Genomic DNA, 23,128 nt, shown 5'->3' with positions numbered 1-23,128 from the left:
AAGCAGGTGGAGTGGACCATGGGGCCCAAGAAAAAGGGGAAGAAGGGCAAGAAGGGCAAGAAGGAGGAGGAACCTCCGCCGGAGGAGCCCTCGGGTACGTCCTCGAAGTGTCGATGATGAGCAACAAATCGCCTTGGTTCTGAAGTTTGTGTGGTGACAGAGTACGACACGATGGACGTGCCGATGCTCAAGGAGGTGATTCAGATGCTGAGACAGCAGCTAGAGAAGGCCCAAGTAGACCGCAACTACGTGCAGCACGAACGCGTTCGTATACAGTTGCCTTGTTTCGTGTCAACAACTTCAACTTGAAGGTCTCCGCTAACACTTTTGTGGTGCTCAGGACATGATCGAGTCGTTCTACGAGATCACCAAGCAGGAGATCCAGGACCACGAGAACCAGATCATGGCCAAGGACCGCGAGATGGAGGTCATGGAGGACAACCACCGCGTGGAAGTGCGCGTGTACGTGCAGAAGGTCAAGCATCTGGACTACGAGCACAAGAACAACCTCAAGCGCGTGCAGGCGGACGGCACGGGCCACATGGACGAGGAGCGAGACCTGCACGAGCACCGCGAGACCGTCTTGCGCAGCACCAAGCAGTCGCTGAAGCTCGAGCTCAAGGAGCGCGACCTGTCCAACGAAGACGAGATCGAACAGATGAAGCAGGCCCACGAGAAAAACCTGATGAAGCTGCGCGAGCAGTTCGAGAAGAACAACGCAGCACTTGAAGGCCGTTGCCAGCAGCGTCTGCGAGAGCTTCAGGAGTCGCTCGAACTGCGCCGCAAAGTCGACATCCACGAAATCGAGGAGCGCAAGAACCTGCACATCAACGACTTGATGAAGAACCACGAGAAGGCCTTCACGCAGATCAAAAACTACTACAACGACATCACCAAGGACAACTTGCGGCTCATCGACTCGCTCAAGAACGAGATCGCCGCTATGAAAAAGAAGGCAGCGGCCAACACGAAGCTAATGCACGACGTCTCGCAGGAGAACAAACGACTATCGGAGCCATTAGCTGCTGCGATCCAGGAGGTGGAGCATCTGCGGCACGAGCTCAAGGACGAACAGAAGGACAAACTCTCGCTGCGGAATGCCAAGGCGCGGTTGCTGTATCTCGCGCAGCAAGTGCACGATCTCAAGCAACGACAAGCTGATCTCACAACGAAGTACCGCACCATGGAGTCGGATCGCAACGCGCTCTACGACACCTTCGAGCACACCGTCCAGACCATCCACAAGAAGGGCGAGTGCAAGAACCTCATCCTGGAGCAGCGTCTCGCCGCAATGGACGACCAACACGCCCGTAAAGGTGCACAACTACAAGAGATTTTGCTCGCTGCGAACCTTGATCCAGTGCAGGCACGCCGTGTGACCGAGACGCTCGGCACATTGTTGGATTCGAAGAACACCAAGATCCGCAAGCTGCAATACAGCGTGACTAAGGAGAGCAAGGCCTACAACGACACACTGCGTACGTTCACAGAGAAGTTAACGCAGTTTGGCATCCCTGAGGAGGAAATCCGAGCTCTCGGCTTCAAACCGTTGACCTCCAACGTGAACGTGAACCCGGCTGGGCTTGTAGCGGTTGAGTAGGTGGACAGTTGTTTAGATTCCCTTTATGAAATAAATGCAGAACAAGCGATCGAGCTACTGGTACACCTCGTTCATCAAAAGGCAGGTGCTTCGGCAACGCGGCCTAGTACTTGTTAGTCTTCGTGACGATGTAGACACGGACAGTCTGATCCAAACACGCCAAAGTGCAGAGACCTTCACGATCCGGGCTGTAAAATCGCAATGGCATGAGTCAGAGCAAGAAAACACTCAGCCACTTTCAGTCAAGTGGCAGTCATTTGACGTACCTCCAGTCCATGCTGACAATGGGCTGAGTAGACAGCACTCGCGAGTTAAGCAGCTCGACTGTGCCGCATACTCCATACAGTCTTCCGTCAGCGTCCTTCGCCGTTCTCGAAAGTGGATAATGACTGAAGATACATACAACAGCAACAGACGTCAGATCTACCGACCCCAATCTACACAATACACGGGGACACCACGTACTATTTGTACAGATTGAATCCGCCGTTGCCTCCACCAGTCATGAACAGGTCGCGGTTCTGCGGCAGGAAGCGGCCCTGCCAGATCGTGGACTTGTGCGCCTTCTCCGTCATGCACGCGAAGCCTTGCTCCGGGTGGAACGTGCGCAGATCGTAGACGCGGAACTTGGACTCGAGCGTGGTCACCAGCAACTTGTTCATCTCGATGTCCTTCCGGTCGAACTGCACATTGACGACTCCGTTCTGGCAGTTGGTCTCCCATCGCAGCGAGTTCGTCCGCAGGTCGAACATCTTGATGTCGCCGTTGTCGTAGCCGCCCACGACGCAGCGCTCCACGTCGTTGTACGAGTTGCCGAAGCACACGGTCCAGCAGTCGCGGGCCGTGTCCGTCTCCTTGGGCTCCAGTGTCACCACCGGCTCTGGCACGCGCACGTCCCAGACGCGGATGCAGCCGTCGCGCCCGCCCGTGACGATCTCGGGAGCCCCACTGCCGATGTTCTGGCCCCCACAGCCGTCAATGGCATTCACAATGGACTTGTGTGCCTGTGCCGAGTACACAGGCACGTCTGCCTTCTCCAGGTCCCTGCAGATAGCACAGAACAACAGCACAGTATCTGTTATTAGCCACTGCGGGCTCAATTCTGGAGCTTTCGAGCTCGTTCTTTCGAGCTCTGGGTGGGGATTTACCAGACGCTCATGACGCCGCCGTAGTCGCCCGTGGCCAGGTGCCGGTCCTCCAGAGCGGAGGCCCCGAAGGTGCCGCACTTGATGCCGTGCGGCTTCTCGAACACCGCGTGCGTCTTGAGCTGCCCCTGGTTGAGCCCGTAGACGGTCAGCGCGCCCGTGGCCTTGGGGTAGATGCCCATGGCCACGAAGCGCGCCGAGCCGGGGATCCAGCGGCAGTCGTTGGGCGTGAAGTTGACGCTCTGGTTCACGTGCTCGATGAGCTGCGGCGCGTCCGTCGTGTCCATGGCGGCGGGCTGCAGGAGGCGGAGGAGACGGCGATTGATACAATGCTCCGTGTATCCATGTCAACCTTTGGCTCGCGTCTCCTCGCGTCCAGCGGCCGCTGATTGGCGGGGACGATGTAACCGAGTTATACTGTTTCCACCAATTGAAGCGCATACAAGTTAACCCTTTCCGTGCTGAGATGGGTACAGGCACGACTGAAATGACGCGGCCATAGAGACAGACTCTACGATGGGATGTGGGCGCAGTTCCGAACGTATGCGGGGACTCCGACGGTGCTTTGACCGTACTATTATATTACAGTCGCTGTTGCTGTTTGGCCGGTCGCAGAAGTGTGCGGGGTACACGTACCAAGGGTCCTACTGCTCAGATCTCTCTAGCGGCAGCGCTTCGTTCGCTGCCTCGACACTTGCCGTCGCTGCGAGACTTTGACCAGCGTAGAGGGGCAACCACCGGCATTCTCGGCCGGGCTGTGATGTGGCTCTCGATTTGGTGCAAGCGCTGCGCTTAGACGGGTCTGCGGCCACAGCTTCAAGGCTCCTGCGGGCGGATGGTCAAACGGAGCCAGACGCCGCGTGTTAAGCCAGGCTGAAACTGACGGCCATTTCGCCGGCGGTGGCCGCCACCATGCGATGGCCCTAGCAGCAACCAACACCAGCACCAGCAGGAGCATCGGCAGCAGCAACTTGACCATGGTGCAGGTCGCGTGGAGACTGGCGTGCAAGCGCCGGGGCGTATCTGTCCCACTCTTACGCCTGTGTGTCACTTGACATTTCGGCCAATCGCGTCTGCTGACCCCGCTGCAAGTCTGCACGTCCACTAAACCTCATCAACCCACTAAACAGCATTCTCTGTTGAATCCTCCACCAACCTCCAAACACCTCTTTAAACGTATAATCCTCTTTTAGATATCGTGTAATAAAAACTGTAAAATGGCGGCGCAGCCTTCCCGCTTCTTCGACTGCAGAACCGAGTCACTTCGCAATTGAGACTTTGGGCCATGGGCACGCCGTCGTCGGCGGTGGAGGCGCGCCACCAGCACTACCAGACGGTGGCGTCCGCCACGTCCTCCGTGCTGTCCATCATCGGCGCCTTCTACATCATCGGTCGCTACTGGTACGCGCGCCGCCTCAAGGCCAAGTCGCTGTCGCTCTACGCGGGCTCCGCGCACCACCTGGACGTCACCAAGGAGCTCATCCACATCATCGCCTACCTGGTAGGGCCGCTCTACCCCGTTCTACCCTCTCGCTCTAGCCTCAGCACTAACACTCTAGCTAACGACCCACCCGCAGGACCTCTTCGGCGCCACGGGCCGCGCGTTCGGCGTCCTCCCCACGGAGACCTTCAACCAGGACGCGGGCGACCCCGTGACGCCCATCTGCAAGATCCAGGCCTTCAGTACGCGGCCCCCACACTGCTACACCATGTATTATTTTGTTATTTTTTGTACTGATAGATGTATTTTACTGTCGCTGCTGGGGTTTTAGTCATCACGTTCGGGGACGGCGCGCCGATCGCGTGGAACTTCATCATGGCGCTGAACCTGTACCGCTGGGTGTGCATGGGCGAGGACCAGCAGATGCTCATGAAGAAGATCAAGTGGTACATCCTCAGCACCATGCTCTTCACGCTGGGCATCCCGTCCATCTGCCTCATCTTCAACAAGTTCGGCGACGCCGGACTCTGGTGCTGGGTCGTGGTGGAGGACAACCGCACCGAGGAGCTCTGGTGGATGTTCGGCGTGCTATACTTCTGGGTCATCGTGGGCGGCATCGCCATGACCACGTTCCTCGTGCTGGTCAAGATCAACATGAAGAAGCGCCTCAAGACGTACGAGAACGACGACGCCAACGACGCCTACTACGCCGTGGTGCACAACCTCACGGTCTACATCTCGGGCTTCATCCTCTGCTGGCTGCCGGCCGTGGTCGACCGCGCCTACGCCACCTTCTCGGGCAACACGTCCTTCACGCTGGACCTGCTGCACGCCACGATCGTGCCGCTGCAGGGCTTCATCAACGCCGTCATCTACGGCAAGTTCCACATCTGGGTGGTGCGCCACGTGCGCGAGCCGTGGGTGAGCAATGTCGGATCGTCCACGAAGAACAGCAAGCTCTCGGAAGACATGCTGCGCCAGTCCGTGCGAATGCGCGAACAGGAGCGGCATCACATGGGCACGGCGGCGATCTTCATCACCACTTTCGATATGAACTGGACCCCGTGTCCGAGCAACCTGGAAGACTGGATCCCGCCAGGAAAGGACTTATATGTGTTCTCGCTCCAGCATTGCGTCGAAGTGCAGACGATCGAGCAGGTGATCCGAGGATATCTCCTTCAAGTGAATTACCCCGCAGCCTACCGTTCCATCACTTCGATTGCGGGAACGGCTGTGCGTGGCCACGTTCAAGATGTAAGTGTCACGGTCGGGCTTGAGGGGAAAATCTTTGCTTATTTAACGCTGATACGATTGTGATATGTGCTTTGGCGTGTGATGCTATTCAGGCTTCGGTGTGTCAAATCGTTTTTGTAAATAATGCTGACGATGCCAGTGGTAACGCGAAGTTTCAAGCAGCCGATGGACGGATCTGGGCCCAGCGAAAGACGTTTAACGAGGTCGTCGGTATCCCCATTCGCTATTTTGATGCGTCTATCGCATTTGTGTCTTGCAACCTCGGTACTTCGATAAGCAACAGCTCCCAGCGGCTTTACAGACCAGGGAATAACGACGTGTTCACGAAACACGCAGTTGCTTCTAGCCTCATTCACTCGTTTGGGATGGATGCGGACCGCGCTGCGGTGGACTTTCCGAATCTCTACCACCACACGATTCTATCTGGTAACCTAAACTACGACGTGGATATGTCGACTTCTACTCTGGCCGCATCCATCGATCAAGCGTACAAGGCTGAGTCGCTGAAGAGAGCAACTGATACCGCGATTGAAGCGCAGATCAAGGCAATCCGCAAAACCGAGGGAAAGAGCAACAAAAAATCAGCAGACTTTCAGCACGACGGTATTATTTTGGAGGAAGGCAGCGAAAGCTGGGATACCCAGCGTAGCAGTGCAGCAGTTTCGTCATCAGCAAGTGGTGACAGTATTTATGAGGAAGTATTTACTTCCTGCGAGGACGACCTTCCTTTCACAGTGCTGAAGTCGCCAGTTGATCGCCTTCCGCGGCAACCAGATCTGCTCACACCGTTCTTGGATGATCGGGACCCTGACAGCCTGGCAATTATTATCCATGAAGGAGCCAACCCAGCCGAAGAATCTGAGAAGGAAAAGGCTTACAAACCCAGCAATTGGGTTTCTTTCTTGGACGATCAGCTTCCAACACACGCTCCAGATGGACGTCAAGGAGTATCCGCTTCGGGCAGCAAACACCGTGCAGTGGATCGACTAGGTTCCAGCGGTCATTTCGTACCGCTTGCTCGTGGACACCACAAAAAGATCCGAGATCTCTTGGCGAAGTCTGACTTGGTCACCGAGAACACGGCTCGCAAGTGGCAGGAGGTGCTTCGATACGATGAACTGCGCGCATCAATTGAAGCCAAGGAGATATTCACAGGGTTTGAAGAGCCTCCCATCCGGTTCTTGCCGTCATTCCCGCGCAAGATTGGTATTGCTGCGACGTTCTCGATGATGGGGGAGCGTTCATGCCGAGATCTTTTCTGCGAACCTGACGAGGAAATGCTGGTTGGAGACTCGCCACCTGCGTACAAGGACCGCATCTTGGCTCATTCCTTGAGTGACACGAAGCAGCGACTCAAAAATGTCGATTATTGGTCGTGCGAGAAAATCGTGACGTCCACCCACAAACCAGTGTGCAGCATTTACGAGCTGGAGATTGACCGCTTCTTTTCGTACAATATGGATGAAGCTGCCATTGCTGATTTGCGCCAGGGCAATCATGCCCTCCGCGACAAGAGGGACGTTCACGAGTTCAAGATCAAACTCGTAAAGCTGGATGCGAATATCTGGACCTACGAAGAGCGAGGCGGCGGCGGTGGTTCTATCCTACAGAATGCGGGGTATCGTTGGCGAGGACATGGATCACGCCATGGGTCGAACCAATCAAGCAGTCAAACGACAGGTAGGCGGAGTCAAAGCAGTCGCGGCGCCATCAATTCGAACAGCACTACGAGCAGCGGCGAATCATCACGCCACAGCGTTCGGATATCGATGAGTCGAAGAAAGTCATCGATAGCGCAGGTGGTCGGGCGAGTGTTGCGAAAGAGCCGATTGCGTTCCGGTAGCAACACGAGCACAAGGACGACTACTCCTAATCAGTATTCGGACTTCACGGTCGGGCCGGGAGGAACACAGCCCTTATCGATGACTAACGACCGTCTCTCCGCGCTAGCTGCGGGTCGGCTGGAGTTGGTTCCTGTGGAGCCAGTGAGCATCTCAACCATCTTCCCCCTCCCGTCAGAGGACGTCTATGCTCTCCAGCGCAAGGTGTACGAAGTCGCCCACCTGGTGCAGAACGGCTTCCAATCCAGCGCTCGCGTGGACGATGATGAAGAGTCTCAGCTAGCCTACACGAACTTCCGCACAGCGTCGTGGAGGGAGGCAATGGCGAACGGTATAACGCACTCGGCTATCACCAAGGCAGTCAATGGCGGGGTACACATTGCAATCAGCATCGAAGCCGAGAAGGGCCACGGTGGCCAGGGTGTGCTGTGCCTCAAGGAGTCGGACTTGATGATGCATGCGGCTCCCGTGCTTAGTGAAGCCAAGCCGATCCCATTTGATGTGACCCTCACGTGGGGAGGCAAGCACGTGGGTTATCTCCACGGCGACATCTTATGTTCCATGTAGGTGGTATTTGCAGAGAGGATGTGATCTCCCTGTTCAAAAGTTATTTATTTTCTTTTACTTACGCCTCAATGTCTCCTGCTAGCTCCAGCAAGGATATCCTTGATGTGTGTGCTTCGTCAGATTCAGCTTGATCGCCTGTTGGCAGCGGGGTGATGGACGTTGGGATCTTGACGGGCCTGAATTCGTCTTCTAAAGCTTCGCACACATCTTCATCACCAGAAGAGGACGACGACGACGACGAAGAAGACGATGACGAAGGTGAAGGCAACGCTGACGGCAACTCCGGCTCGGATCGATGACTCAGCGAACCCGTGGAACCTGTGGACAGGTATAGAGGAAGGGGGGCTGGGGACGGCAATGGAGCCGACGGAGGAGGCAAAGGTTGTGGCGCTTCCCAGTCTACAGTCTCCGGCGGCCTTCGAGCGTCTTCATCTACGTGACGACCTACTACTTCTGCCGTTGGAAGTGATGAAACCACACGACGCTCGCTTGGTACACCGCTTGAAGACTTCACATGCTTGAGTCGCGCCTCCGCCTCGATCCGTTGGCGGCGCTCCACATGCAACTGCTTGCGCAGGGCAGCCAGTTGCTCTAGCATGGCGTTCTGCAGCAAGTTCTTGGCGTTTTTGAGCTTTTCAATTTGTGTGCGCTGCGCCTCCACCTGGCGCTCAAGAGCTTGCTGCTCTTCTAGCGAAGAAGCACTAATGGTCACAGCCTCGCTCATCGCCTTCGCCGCGTCGTTCCGCTGCTTGGACAGCGTAGCCAAATCCTGTAGCGCACCCTCCATCGCCTCTCGAAGTGCACGTTCCTCAGATTGTTTAGTCTCGACCTGTCGAAGCAACTCGCGTCGAGTTATCTCTAATGCTTCGATCTCGGAGCGGAGTTGGCGCCCATTTTCCTCATGCTGCTCGACAGTTGTTTGAAGCTCGCGACAAACGTCTTTAGCTGCTAAGAAATCATCCTCGCATTTTTTGCGTGCATCTCCAAGCCGTTCCAGTTCTAGTTTCGTCTCAGCTTCCCGTGCTCGCTGCTTCGAATTGACTTCTTGTTGCTCCCGTAGCGTGGCTACTACTCGATTGAACTCGTCTCGCTGTCGTTCTGATTCCTGCCGAGCAGTCTGAACACTAGCCTTGAGTTGGTGCCTTTCCTCCTCCCAGAGCTGAAGCGCGTGCTGTGCCCTCTCAAATTCCTGCCGTTGTTGCGCTTGCTCGTCCTTCAGCCGTGCATCCAGTTGGAACTTGGCTTCAGCTTGCTCATGAATGAAACGGAGCAGTGTAGCCTTTTCGCATGCCGCGGTCTGCACGTCACCAGACAGCTGAGCCATTTTCTCGTCGAGCGTAGCGCGTTCCTTCTCCAACGTTGCTACCCAGGTTTCACGAACTGTTCGTGCATCCTCCAGAATTTCCTCACGTTTTTGAGACTTCTTCAGTTGAGCTCCGAGTGCTGACAACTGCTTCTTTTCCTGCGCGAGTTGCAGAGCTAATGCCTCGCTATGATCTTGAAGCTTTGAGATCTCGAAGAGCAGACCCGTATGCAAGCTGCCGTTCAGCTCGTACGATTCAAGTCGCGTATCCAGAGCGCGTTGCACGATTGCAAGTTTATCTCTTGCTTCATCACGCTCTTGCTGAGAATGATCGAGAGCTTTATCCTTTTCCTTGAGGGTATCTTGCAGGGCTCGCAATCGAGAGCTGAGCTCAAGGTTGCACTGTGCGAGCGATTGGCCTTTGGTGCCCATGAAGAATCGATGCTCGATCTTTTTGGCGTAGTCCCGATTATTGATCGCTTGTTGTTCAAGCTGCTTGCGCTCAGCTTGGATACGGTCAATCTGAAAAAAAGGAGTGTCGGCACAGCATCAGCTGATGTAGCTCTTGTAACCAGCAAAGGCGAACATACACGTACCAAGTGCCGTAACTTGGAAATCTCGCGTTCCTGTTTCGTGCTATGTCCTACTATCCTCTTCATCTCGCGACGCAGTTGGTCATTCTGTGAATTCGGAAGACAGATGAGTAACCGATTACACGTTGTGCTTAAAAGGCAAAGGAACTCGGAAGTCCTTACCTTATCTGTGGCCTTTTCCAGGTTCAGTCGAGTGCGGAAGTATCGCGTCTCCAGAGCTTTTAACTCACGGTTGAGCGAGGCGACATGGCTTGTTGGAGCAGGAAATACACGCTCAGAATCCGGCAACTCGCCGAGCTGATTAGTTGGGAGTTGAAGCAAGTCCTCGATATCTTTCCCTTCGTCATCCTCTTGGTCTTCTCCAGTACTATCGCTAAGCTCATATTCGCCTTTCGCCCTGCGTCTAGTTTTCTTCTCCTTCCCACACTGATGATCCAGCACACCTCTGTAGCTACCACCAGCGTTGCCCTCCGCGCCAGTAGCTTGGCCACCTGCAGTCTGGTGGCGGCGAAGGTGCTTGCTCACCATACCGGCTCGTCAACTTTGGGCTTCATACAACTATTTTCATGCAGCACCGAACAAGTTCAGCCCCATGCGTCGTTCCAGATCGGCGTTTCCTGGGTGTTTCACTGCTAGCAGCTTCGCACGGCTGGGAAGCATATTCCCAGTGCTTGATGGCAAAATGACGAGTTAGTAATGGCGACGAAAAACGGAGGATACATAAAGCGGGAATCAGGAGCGTGTATGCAAATGCAAAGAAATCGACGGCTACCAAGAGGCACACATGTTACAGGATCGGAATCGCATCGGCTCCTGTCCGTACCAACCACAGGGCTGGCAAGCTAGCTGCCACTTGAACAGCTTATCTTCCCTCGATGCTGACGCCCGTGGCCCGCTTGCTCTTCCTGCCAGGCCTAGCAATCTCCTGCATGCGCTTGGCCAATCGCGCCTTACGCGAATCAGGGTCTACCTTCTTGGACTGCACCGAATTCATGTCCACCTTGGACTGAGGACGGAGCAAAAAGTCAATGTGCAGTTGCTGGGGCAATTCGGCGCGCTCTGACGGATCAGCCTTCACGTCGCTATCGCCACCATTGCGAGCGTTGAAAACGTTGCCGCCACGATCGCTGGCGTGTGCTTTGTTCTTCGCCTTCTTGTGCTTTCGCCTGTGCAGCGGCCAACGCGTCAGAATCAGCAGGGATAAACAACACAATGTGAATAAACACCAACGTACGCGCGCTCGCGACGGCGGTACATCTCGTTCTCGGCCTTTTCAGCCTCCAACTCGGCCAACTTCGAGAAGTCCAACGTTTTGTTGAAAACGGCACGGCTCCAACGTTCCACCAAGCTGCGACAAAGCTCCTTGTTCTCCGGCGTCTAGTCATACAAATGATCACACGGTTGGCACTCTGGACACTTGTACGAAACATCGTCATCGCGTCTTACTTCTTGCGGGTGCTTCATCAGTAGCATCACCACCTTTCCAAGACCACTGCGCTTCAGATGTTCCTTGAACACTACAGAAAGAAACCCTGGGTCAATAGCCCGCCGAACAGCCGCAACTCTGCGACGTATGCAATCTGTAGACACCATACCTGGCATTTTGCTGACCATCTCGAGCATTTTGGTCCGCAAACCGACATTCGGCAGTGTGCCGTCGTCCAGGGGCTGGATCCACTTCTTCACAATCTGTTCCCACCACCACCATAGCAACAGTCACAGTCAACTCCACACTCCCACCCGCCACCAACGAACGTCAGCACAGATCCCCCACCGTGAGCAGGTCGAAATCCAGCAGCATGGGCTGGAACTGCAGCTTACGCAGCACATGCAGCGCGTTGTCCACAAACTTGATCTTCTCCAGCGCAGGGCGACGCTCCGCGATGCTGGCCAAGTCGTCGGCGTAGGCTTTGTCCATGCGGTAGAGCACCTCCTGCGTGATCTGCTCCATCTCCTGCGGCGACAGGCTGAGCTTGGTGCGGGAGCGGCCGGTCTTGAGGGACTTGAGGGTCCGGTCGAAGAAGTCGTCCTTCTGCTCCTGCGTCTGCTCCGGCTCGTCCAGTGGCCGCTCGTCGTCGAACTGCTGGCGGTCGTCGTCGTACTCGCCCAGCACGTCGGCCAGGTCGTCGTCCCGGTCGATGAAGTCGTCGTCGTCCTTGTTGGCCACGGCCTCCTCGCCGGAGTCGTACTCGTCTCCCTCGTCGCGGCTCTTGGCCCGGCCGGCATCGTCGTCGCGGGTCTTTTTCACGCGCTTGGGGGGCGGCGACGTCTCGCGCTTGACGGGCTTCTGCTCCTCGTCATCGCTCTCCGAGTCCGAGCCGAAGAGCCTGCCGGTCGTAGCAATAGTAATTGGATAGTATACTACGTTAGTACTTTTGCATTTTCGACACGCTGTCAAAAACGCGTGTCAAAAATACCCCGAGGCGTCGGCCGAAGTGGTGGTCGTGGCTGTCGAAAACGGCGCAGAGCAGGCAGAACGACGCGTTCGGGTCAGATTTCGGCATGGAGGGGGAGAGGAGCACGAGTGCTATCGCACGGAAGGCAGCGGCACGCACTACGGGGGATTTGCTCGTCGCCAGAGTCGTCCGAGTCCTCGTCGCCGAACATCTCGTTGATGCTGCGCTTCTTGCGCTCGTCCTCTGCGGTGAGCGGCCGTAACGCGGCGTGCAGAGGGAGGGAGAGCACACGGGAGGTCAGTGAGGAGGTGGTGGGGCTGCGCACTGAGCCACAGGAGGCCAAAGAAGACCTACCGTCGGAGCTGCCCATGACCGCCGCTTGCTGGCCTGCTTGCTGTCTTATGTGTCGGAATCTAGGTGTCGAAGGTTTGTGTGCGGAACACGAATGTACCAAAAGAATGGTTCAAGGAGGTGCAAGTGGCGAGTTTACTGGCAACTACAGTGCGCACCGAAATTATACCAGGCTTTTCTTTTAAGAACTAAAATTCTCTTGGCGCCGCAATAGACGTTACTCTGGCTATTTAATCGATTTAGCTTATTTGTTACTTTCGTAACAGCTTTCCAATAGTTTGTTACCAATCTTACATCGCTTACCAGGTGCGGCTATAATTTTGACCCGACCCACAATCGGTTTTTCGTCCGTTGCAAAAAAAAGTGATAGTTTTTCACATTCTGTTTTCTGCATCTGTTTTCTATCGATTTTAGACGAATCACATGCAGCGGTTTGACGCCAAAAGCGCAACCATTAGTTGAAAACTTGATTTTTTCGAGTGCGACTACAATTCGGCGCGCACTATTACTACAGTAATACAGTGCTAGCCGAAGGGGAGGCAGCGCCAAACGGATGTTAACGCGTGGAATGCTGACCCAGCAATATCAATTTTGCCGGCCACCACAAATGCCATACCAGTGTGGCGTTCGTCGCGTTTGCAAGGAAGTGCCAGAAATGCCAACAGCAGCACGTACACGTATTATAGTTCGCGCTTGAAACGGCAAGCAGTACCAGTGCTTTACGATATTACGATACAGGTGTTCCCAGCCAAATCGCAGGCGACCTAGTCAATTGCCACCACATTACCACCAATCGAGGTATGCGGACACTACTTTATGGCTAGTAAATAGGCCAAGCGTAATCGGGCTAAGCGAAAACGTAGTACATTACATTATCCGCTACGTGATGGGAGTATGTCCACACCCCAGAGTCTTCCCGTTTCGAGTCATCTGCTGGTACAGCCACCAAAGCTTCCCACGAGTTTCCATCTAGCAAGCACAGTTCTGGGGATAGTAGTTCGGGTACTCACTTCCAGCCTTTTGATGGTCACAAGCGTTGACGAAATAATTGGTTTGACCATTGGGGAGGATGCAGCACTTGTCGTTGCCCTTTCTGTTAGGATCGATCGAGCCGCCTGCCGCGGCGCAGGACTTTTGGGTGAAGTCGGCGGTCAAGAAGCCAGAGCTCTCATAGCCGACGCCAGAGCCGACACTTTTGTTGAAGTCAGTTGTGCCTCCAGCACACTGAAGGGTGATACCGTGACTGAATGCAGAAGTCAGTAAAACCAGTACTTACACGAGGGACAGCAAAGTGGCGAGGGCAGCAATCACGATCTGGACCTTCATCTTGAGCAGTGTCGAGTCGGAAGTTGAGGCGGGTGCAATTTTCGAAAATGATCCTGGCTGGTCGACCCCGTGTCGGTGATTATTCTCCCGAGCGCTACAAGGATCGGTAATACATACTGGTACGAACACTGTACATTTCTTGCATCTCGGTACAGTATCACGGTGATACCGATCTACTGTACCTGTGTTAATAACGCTTCAGTGAGGCACGCAGGATATTGCTTGCGCCAATGTCAGCCGAGCCTAACACCTGGCTTGGATGCTCCGCGACCAAAGGTCAGAGGAATTTCCATAATCCAGTTGCAATGTACTGAGGGAACCCTACAGCAGGAATTTTTTTCACCTTTGGGGACATACGTATTGTAGTATGGAGATTCCTCTACAGTACAGTACGGAGAAGCATAGGCAAATCGAACTATCCCAAGCAAGCGTATACATTACGGTTATCGTGTTGTTGTCTTTTTCTGGGATACTTACTGTACACATCCACCTCAGATCATACGTGTACATCTATAAGCAGCGATCGAATGTTGATTCTAATGAGCGGTGTTCTCAAACGCAGTAAGCGCAGCGGTCGAGTCCCCCATGCAGCCATAGTGTATCGTGCATTCTAGTAATTATGTAAGATCAGGTGGAGTCTACCGTGTAAGCAGAAGTGATTTTAAAGGAGATGGGAGATGATAGTTATGATCGATGTTGAGATTGTCCGAGCAGTGTACTTGTAATTAAGTACATGTATTAAGCTCTGTAATTCTGTTCATATTTACAGGTACTGTACCTTTTGAAAAAGTGTAGTCGAATCGTGTTTAAGGTTGGCAACCTCGTCCGCAAATGATTGAGGGGTCAGCCATTGGCATAGCACAGTGTTCGTACGTGTTACCGAAGTTCCTTGTAGCGCTCGGGAGAATAATCACCGACACGGGGTCGACCAGCCAGGATCATTTTCGAAAACTCCACCCGCCTCAACTTCCGACTCGAGACCCTACACACTGCTCAAGATGAAGGTCCAGATCGTTATTGCTGCCCTCGCTACCCTACTGTTGCCCGTGTAAGTACTGGTCGATACCTACGCGCATATACCATTTTACTCACCTCTACCATTAGTCACGGCAGTTTTGACCAAGCAGGCTTACAGTGTGCTGGAGGAATCAACAGAGGTAACGGCGCTGGCATCATCTATGAGAACTCTGGCTTCTTGACTGCCGACTTCACCCAGAAGGCCTGCGACCCGGCAGTCGGCTCGATCGATCCTAACAAGAAGGGCAACCAGAAGTGCTGCATCCTCCCCGCATATGCCGCTGAACAAAAAAAAGTTTTTAACATCTTTTGCGAAATGCAAAGGGCTGGGAGCAACTTCCCGAACTTCCGTCCCTTTTCCCGTGTGTGCTAGATGGAAACACGTGGGAGGCATTGGTGACTAGATGATTCCAAACAGGGGGAAACTCTGAGTGTGTGGATATACTCCCATCACGTAGCGAATAATGTAATGTACCTTTTGCCGGTTCCTGTGGTGCGTGGTCTACCCATAGCACATGGCTGGTGGCAGCCTATAATTAGCTGGTCAACATGGAATTTTAACTACAGACATGCGGTGTCAATGCATTGTTTTCATTGGCTAAAATAAAAAATCGCTTAGGACAAAACTTCGCTTAGGACAGGGGCGATGCGGTACTACGTTTTCGCTTAGCCCGATTACGCTTGGCCTATTTAGGGTGACCGTACCGGTCGAGCTATCCAGCTCACAAATGCCAAATTTGGCTTGGATTTGGCTACAGGTGGAGCCAACGGTATCGCCAAATGCCAAACAAAAAATAGCTTTCCGATCCCAGAGCTATTTCTGCGGCCAAATTTGGCCGTGAAAATAGCTTTGGGTAGCGTGAGTAACGTCGGCTCACAATCAAAATGAGCGGCCCGCACGAGGAGCAACCTGTCGGATATCGGGACACAAAAAGATCTCTATGAGGCCTGGATAGAAGTTAGCAGTGATGGTGGCACAGACATCACGTTGCCGGGGGGAGAAGTGGCTACAGGAGCCTTGGTGGCGGGTGCCGTCGTCTATGGGGCTCTTGTGACGCGGGCGCAGCAGTCTAATGTGTCTACCGACAGGATCTCTGGCCTTCTTTGACGCTCGACCAGGTCGTGATCTCCCCGTAAGTGAAGGTACCTCCATACCAGCCCTCCGAAAATACCGTAGTCAATATACGCAGGCAACGCACCCACCAGTAATACATAGTGCAATATCAAGACGATCAATAATCCGCAATACCGCAATTTTCAATGTATTGTTGCGGCCAGCCTTAACTCTAAGATCACGGCACGAGCGTTGACGCGTTCCATAGATCCCGGTTAGCCTTTCGAAACATCAGTCTCTCGAAGGTTGCTGAGAGCATGGAAGCACGGTGCGCCTCAAGCACGTACTTACACTCCGAGAATAACCGCTCGCATCGGTTACTGGTTGGGGGAATTGCACCAAGTAGTGGGACGTAGTCAACAGCGCGCCTCTGCGAGGTGCGGGGCTTCTTAGTACGGCGAAGAATCTGGCTCGCAAAGTCAGCAGCCGGTTCTTCATCAATCTGTTCGGAGCCTTCTGGACGTCGAAACGGCTCGAGAGTCTTGGACTCGGCACTGGAAACAGGACGAGAGCTCATGACCTTGATAGCAGCAGATTCAAAGGTCGGCGAGTGAATAATCTGGGCAGTAGGCTTGAGATACTCTTCCATGACATGGTACTTCGCCATACAAGCGTCAAAGAGAGCACGTACTTCACCGAGCGTTCGCTTGTGCATGCAGCCAGTCGTACATGTGGGTCGTCACCTCGTCCACGAATCCGAACACCTCAAGGGAAGTCAGGTTTCGGCGCTGGAACTCAGCGTACTCGTCACTGTGAGTGGGATGCTTGGGGTTCTGGTGCGACATCAGGTTTGTGTAGCCTGTACGCTGAGATTGCTTGCGTGGCTGCTCGCAGATGTTCCATCTATAGAGCCCAGGCTCCACGACAGTGTAGAAGAAAGCGGCGAGTTGCTGGGACGACATGGAGGATTGAAGAATGAGCTTTTCTTGCTTGGGTGCGGAGCTACTCGAGCTCCGAGTGAATGGATGGCAGCGGGGAACGACTGGCTGGCAACATCTGCGGGATTTATTTGTATTATTCCGTCAGTATCACACTATATTATTTCTCGAAAAAAAACAATAATCCGCAGTATAATATAAAATAGGTAGTAATTACGGCAGTGATATTATTTTCTCGGAGGCCTGCTCCATACCACGAGGTGTTCGTTCAATGGCAGCCATGAATGCAGCTTCGTCTTCATCGGCTTCGTCCAGGAAAGCTTCCATCCATCTCGCACCAGCATCGCAATGCATTACCCCACGCTTTGTGTGGCAGGAAAAATAACAATACCGCTGTGAGATTTCTACTCGCCATTGCCAAATCTACAATTACCACATGGTTTGCTTGCCAAATTTAGAATAGCGATAGCTCTATCGGTACGGCCACCCGAGGTTGCCAACCTTAAACACGATTCGACTACACTTTTTCAAAAGGTACAGTACCTGTAAATATGAACAGAATTACAGAGCTTAATACATGTACTTAATTACAAGTACACTGCTCGGACAATCTCAACATCGATCATAACTATCATCTCCCATCTCCTTTAAAATCACTTCTGCTTACACGGTAGACTCCACCTGATCTTACATAATTACTAGAATGCACGATACACTATGGCTGCATGGGGGACTCGACCGCTGCGCTTACTGTGTTTGAGAACACCGCTCATTAGAATCAACATTCGATCGCTGCTTATAGATGCACACGTATGATCTGAGGTGGATGTGTACAGTAAGTATCCCAAAAAAAGACAACAACACGATAACCGTAATGTATACGCTTGCTTGGGATAGTTCGATTTGCCTACGCTTCTCCGTACTGTACTGTAGAGGAATCTCCATACTACAGTACGTATGTCCCCAAAGGTGAAAAAAATTCCTGCTGTAGGGTTCCCTCAGTACATTGCAACTGGATTATGGAAATTCCTCTGACCTTTGGTCGCGGAGCATCCAAGCCAGGTGTTAGGCTCGGCTGACATTGGCGCAAGCAATATCCTGCGTGCCTCACTGAAGCGTTATTAACTGCTCCATCACCTTAGAATTCACGAACTCTGGTCCTTGGTCAGACTTATCACATCCTTCTGGTGCTTCGCCTTAACGTCTCCACATAAATCACAAAGACGATCCACAGTTTCTTCCTTCGTATGCTGCAGGAATAGCCACTGATACCGTGAGCCTTCATCTATTTAGTGCAAATATACTGTACATTTCTCCAGTGTAAGCACCTCAATGAAGACCAGGTCCATGAACACCTTCTCAAAAGGTACAGTCGTCCGCTGCAGAGCTGTCTTCCGGATCGACATTCGTTTCATCTTGGCCATATCACAGTTATAGCAGCTTCCTTTAATTTTTAGATCATGCTGCTTCAAGCGCATACCCTTCACTAACGCCATGTCTTTGACCGTCTGATAGTTTGCATGAGCAAACCTCAAGTGCCAAAGCTTCAACGATGAGGAGGGAGGTGCTTAGGTATCAATCTGCAACACCGCAAACGATTCACAAGGACGCGGTATCTCCGCCTTCAACTGGTACAAACCTTCAACCAAGTCAACTTTCCATTGTATTTCATCACTTGGTTAGTCAAATGGTTCGTCTCCTGGTCGTCACTAGTCTGTGATTTAAATCCATGCTGGAGAAACATCAAACTGTGGCGACGCGCCTTCTAGAAATCGCAAACTCAGATCCCAGAATCCCAGGTTAAAAAACCAGGGATTCCAGAAGCCGAGTGCATGATCCCGGAATCACTTGACGCTCGGACCGTATCGGGAGGGCATGTGTGTTCCCTCGCTTGTAATCCCTTGGGTGGTCCTTGACGAGAGCTACGCTGTGGGCCCAGACGTGGGTCGGCCACACCAGCTGCTGTTTGATCCCAGAAATCTCCAAATCCACTTGAGCGAAGCTTGGCCCTGGCCCAGTAGATCCCAGTTCGCACGTGTCCACTCGAACCCGAAATGCCCCCCGGGTTTTCCTTGAATAAATAAACGTCATTCTCCACAAACACTTCTTGCTCACTTCTTCTCAGACCCTGGACTCGGGTCTTAACAGCCTCCACTTTCCCAGCGACTCCGGCTTCGAGTCGCGCCAGTCACTCCACTTCCTCCGGGCGGTTCAGACTGAGAACCGCCAACCGGATCTACGCTCGCTCCTTGATCCGAAAAAGCCAGAGAAAGTTGACTCGGAATGAGTCTGCAGATCCCAGAGTTCTGCGTCTGCACTTTGGGGGTAACCGCGCACCACGCCGACTTGGGCGAATTAAAACCTGGACACAGGAGCCATTATCCCAGAGTCCAATCCACACGGATTTCCCAGCAACGCTCGCAAACCACAATCACGATGCGTCGCTCTGCCTGAAACCTCAGAGCCGATCACCTTCGACCCGAACATGAAGCACCACCAGCAGTCCAGCCGAAGCCAGTCAACCGATGAGTGGGGCGCACACCAACCAAACCAATAACGAAAATAAATTCGATAACAACTTAGTTGGCGAACTTGAATTTATTTGGAGTAAGTCTTTACACCGGCGCGCGCTTGGTCCTTATGCCACTTGAGCCCTTTGCGAATCCGCGGCACTCTCTCACGTTCATGGGGGCAAATCGAACTCTGATTATATAATTAACACATTCAAGCGGAGACCTACCGGCACCAGGGCGCCGCTCCGCGTCAAATAGCTCCAAAGTAAAGTGCCCGACTGCGCGTCTAATCAACGTGAGCGTCTCAGCATCCCAGGATTGGCTGAAAAGCCGGGTGCGTCTCGGGGCAGCATGGGCGTCTAATCATGCCAAGCGTCTCATCATCGATTGGCCATAATCCGGGGCCTGCTTTGGGCGCGGAGTGCCGTCAGCAAATTCCGGTACTCCGATAGGCCCGTCGATGTGAGGTCATCCGAGTTCGCCGGGCACGCCAAAGCTGAGTTGTACCCACGTCAGATCTGGTTTGTACCCAAGTCGACCCTCCGCACACAGCTGCTTACGCCGACCGATCCCCGACCGAATCTCGTCGTCCACCCAATGTATCCAGCACGATTGGCGTGGTCCACATCAGACGAACCGGGACACGGAGTTGCCCACCCAAGGTGCACCGCACGACGCATATTGGTCTGACATCTGAGCAACCGCACTGGAATTGGTCACCTGGCACTGGGATCAACCACTTCAAACTGGGATCCGCAATGCTATGCCCGGACCCGCACCATATCTCGAGATCTGAGTGGCCACGCTGGGATGCAAGTCACGACATCGGGATCACCACGTGATACTGAGATCAGCCATGGCAATCTGGGATCCATCACACCATGTACAGGCCCACGCCGAGAACTGGAATCCCAGAACCCTCACTCCACACTGGGATCAACCGTACCGATCTGGAATCGGCCAAGCCATGATCAACCTCGCATCGAGCCCGAGAAACCGTATTGAAGCTTACAGCATGAGCTGAAACCCGAGGAGTCATACTGAGCTCACCATGTCGCACTGGGATCCGAGGTTGATCACAGACATTCAACTCACTGCTTACACCCTCAACACATCTCAGCTTCATGGCTCTGCTATCAATAACCCGAACACACGTTCTTGGCATCTCAGCGACCAACTACAAAGTCATAGCCGAATACTGGGATCCGCGAAGCACTTACTGGGTTCGTCGAACCATACTGGGAGGCGCGGGTGTTAGCAGACACTTAGGCACCTGTTATGCGCTCCTCACAAGCGATTGTTCCACTTTTGCGATTCCAGTAACACGAGTGTGCACGTCCTTGGTCACATCTGCCAACACGGTGACCGCCCACGAACTCTGGGATTTGGGATGTTGCACACAGACGCCACACACCACGTACGCTTACAGAAGATCATCATACCACAGAACCACTCCTGCAACGTGTAACGGGATTACACGTACAAGTGGCTACAAGCCACTTGTGAATTTAACAGATAGGATATCTGTTAAAAGTTTTAGATACTTCCTCACCTTGGTGTAAGTCACACCAATGGATACATTGAAGTGGGCCACCACAATGAGTGGTCCACACATACCCAAAGATCCTATTGGTAGAAAGCAGCATCTTTCTACCAATCAGAGACGTGCGGGGCTCTGACAGCCAGCCGCTGTCAATCCCTTTCATAGATGATAAACAGTTTTTAGCAGATTTAGGAGGAAGATCAATTTACAAACAATACAGTTCTCATTTTACCTAATCTAAGTCACTTGGAATCCTATCTTACTTAACTTATATTCGTGTATTCAAATATAATTAACCTAAGTAATTACTAAGTACTTACGCTTCCTCATACACGTTGCGCAACGTGTAAGCTAAAGCAGTGAGTCAAGTTAGACCTACTACACCTGGTAGCACTTTGTAGTCCGTCCAACGACCGACTGCTTGACGTTCGTACGCGGTGTACGAACGCGGAGCCGAGAACCCCATGAGCACGGAGGTGCCCATAGAGAGATCCAACACGCCTGCAACGCATGTTGCACGCGCTGACTGCCCCCACCTGTCTGACCCAGAGTGGGAAGCCCTCCAACGACTGTCAACAGTCATTGGAGAAGCGGCGATAGCTACGATGCTGCGTACGCTATCGTCGACGGAGCAACATGGTGTTGCTCTGGGGTTCATCGTGAAGGAGCAGCGCGATGCTGCTTCCTCAGTGACGGCGTCGTCAGGGACGACACCGCGTGCTCAATCTTTGAAATTGAGCGTGAGCAATTACGTGGGAAGAGAGGGCGAGCCTCTCCTCCGGTGGCTTGTCGAGCTCGACACAGCCATAGCGGCTCGACGCATCGTCGTCCCGCTGTCGAAGGTCGCGTTCGCCATGTCCTGCCTTGGCGGACGCGCAAGGAGTTGGGCGTATGGACGCCGACTCTCCGATCCTACGTGCTTCAGCACGTTCGAAGTGTTCAAAGAGGAGCTCAAACAAGTGTTTGAGCCCCCGCAAAACGAGTTCCGGTCGAGGGCGGAGTTCCTCGACCTGCAGCAGGGTAAGCATGACGTCCATGCTTACGCGCAGCGCGCACGATATTTGGTATCAAATATCGTGACCAATCCAATTGACGAGGCGACTAAGGTCGTCACGTTCATGATGGGACTTAGAGATGGGCTCGTGAAGACCTATCTCTTCCGAGAGTACCCGAGTACTCTCGAAGCTGCAATCACCCTTGCCATGCAAGAAGAGTTTAGCCTGCGGCAGGCTAAACTCCATGCAAATGTACCGAGGCCGCAACCGTGCCCGGTAGTGAGGACGGGAGGTCCAGAACCAATGGACCTCTCGAACGCAACAACTGCTGGTTACCAGCAGCAGGGAGGTAACGTGCGATGCTTCCGTTGCGGAAGGATAGGTCACTTTGCACGGGAGTGCACAGCTCCCATGCCCCCTGGAGGTGGCCGTCGTGGCGACGCTAGGCATCACCGCGGATCAACAAAAAACGCGAACATCCAGTAGGCGCGGGGCGCCCTACTGGTAATGCAGTCGCGCGTGCCGACACCGGGCACGCGACGCTGAGGACTGCAGCCCCCAGTGAGACCAGCTCTCACTGCAAGAAACAAGATGACAGGCCGAACCTAGTCATCTTGAAGGTTTACTCGAAGAGAGCGAGTGACTCTCTTCGAGCCTTGGTAGATTCAGGCGCGTCGAACAACTTTGTTCGACTACGAAGCCTGCCGAGACTTGACTTCGAGGAGGTAAATGTACCTCGAAGTCTTCTGGAAGTGCGACTGGCAACAGGTGCCATCGTAAAGACCGAGAAGCGCGTCGTGAACGTGCGCTTCTCGTACAAACAACAAGTGTTTGTCGAACACTTTATCGTCCTGGACCTGGACGATAAGTTCGGCGTGGTAATGGGCACGCCGTGACTTGCACGGCATGATCTGGTGATAGACTGGAAGAAGCGCACGCTCATGCGCTTCGGCCGCGACAGCGGAACAGAGAGCGATGGCCCTGTTACCGCAGCGCACGCACCAGCAGGTGCGCGCGGCTCACCAGTCGAGACAGCGCTTAATGCTGCTGTCCCGGAGTGCCCAAGAAGTGCGCGAGGGCGCGCACAAGTGAGACCAACGTCAGCAATGCTGTCGACGTCAGAAGAAAGAGATGTACTGGTTCCGGGAACCAATACTCACGTTCAAGCGTGTAAGGGACAGTCCCTGACCCGAAGAGGTCAGGTCGACTACGACGCGTCGGCTCCGGGAGCCGGCGCACCCTCGGTCATGA

The 23,128-nt window shown here is 53.6% G+C and overlaps 6 protein-coding genes across 6 annotated transcripts; 2 read left to right on the top strand and 4 right to left on the bottom strand.

Moving 5' to 3' along the window:
* Positions 1 to 18: 18 nt before the first annotated feature.
* IUM83_08257 (Sporangia Induced Dynein Regulatory Complex Protein) lies at positions 19 to 1,600 on the top strand (the record flags this gene model as incomplete). The annotated part of the gene is made up of 3 exons (XM_067932620.1): positions 19 to 94; positions 161 to 264; positions 341 to 1,600. 3 exons carry the CDS (start codon positions 19 to 21, stop codon positions 1,598 to 1,600), a joined length of 1,440 nt encoding a protein of 479 aa, XP_067789971.1.
* Positions 1,601 to 1,703: 103 nt separating this feature from the next.
* IUM83_08256 (WD repeat-containing protein 92) lies at positions 1,704 to 3,032 on the bottom strand (the record flags this gene model as incomplete). Its single annotated transcript, XM_067932619.1, has 4 exons — positions 1,704 to 1,788; positions 1,938 to 1,989; positions 2,100 to 2,644; positions 2,749 to 3,032. The coding sequence occupies 4 exons, from the start codon at positions 3,030 to 3,032 to the stop codon at positions 1,704 to 1,706; spliced, it is 966 nt and encodes a 321-aa protein (XP_067790131.1).
* A 998-nt stretch (positions 3,033 to 4,030) lies between these two features.
* On the top strand, positions 4,031 to 7,848 carry IUM83_08255 (72 kDa inositol polyphosphate 5-phosphatase; the record flags this gene model as incomplete). Its single annotated transcript, XM_067932618.1, has 4 exons — positions 4,031 to 4,246; positions 4,323 to 4,428; positions 4,518 to 5,440; positions 5,533 to 7,848. The coding sequence occupies 4 exons, from the start codon at positions 4,031 to 4,033 to the stop codon at positions 7,846 to 7,848; spliced, it is 3,561 nt and encodes a 1,186-aa protein (XP_067790132.1).
* Positions 7,849 to 7,906: 58 nt separating this feature from the next.
* IUM83_08254 (Fumarate reductase/succinate dehydrogenase flavoprotein-like, C-terminal) lies at positions 7,907 to 10,272 on the bottom strand (the record flags this gene model as incomplete). Its single annotated transcript, XM_067932617.1, has 3 exons — positions 7,907 to 9,673; positions 9,748 to 9,831; positions 9,907 to 10,272. The coding sequence occupies 3 exons, from the start codon at positions 10,270 to 10,272 to the stop codon at positions 7,907 to 7,909; spliced, it is 2,217 nt and encodes a 738-aa protein (XP_067790133.1).
* Positions 10,273 to 10,606: 334 nt separating this feature from the next.
* Positions 10,607 to 12,510, bottom strand: IUM83_08253 (uncharacterized protein; the record flags this gene model as incomplete). The annotated part of the gene is made up of 8 exons (XM_067932616.1): positions 10,607 to 10,910; positions 10,979 to 11,121; positions 11,191 to 11,261; positions 11,340 to 11,433; positions 11,519 to 12,071; positions 12,162 to 12,192; positions 12,300 to 12,383; positions 12,495 to 12,510. 8 exons carry the CDS (start codon positions 12,508 to 12,510, stop codon positions 10,607 to 10,609), a joined length of 1,296 nt encoding a protein of 431 aa, XP_067790134.1.
* A 3,616-nt stretch (positions 12,511 to 16,126) lies between these two features.
* On the bottom strand, positions 16,127 to 16,850 carry IUM83_08252 (uncharacterized protein; the record flags this gene model as incomplete). The annotated part of the gene is made up of 2 exons (XM_067932615.1): positions 16,127 to 16,546; positions 16,632 to 16,850. The coding sequence occupies 2 exons, from the start codon at positions 16,848 to 16,850 to the stop codon at positions 16,127 to 16,129; spliced, it is 639 nt and encodes a 212-aa protein (XP_067790135.1).
* Between the last annotated feature and the right edge of the window lie 6,278 nt (positions 16,851 to 23,128).

Source organism: Phytophthora cinnamomi, assembly GCF_018691715.1.
Source record: "Phytophthora cinnamomi strain GKB4 chromosome Unknown Contig49, whole genome shotgun sequence".
NCBI classification, from domain to species: Eukaryota; Oomycota; class Peronosporomycetes; order Peronosporales; family Peronosporaceae; genus Phytophthora; species Phytophthora cinnamomi.
The sequence above is the reverse complement of the archived record's forward strand: the minus strand, read 5'-3'. Positions and strand labels throughout refer to the sequence as shown.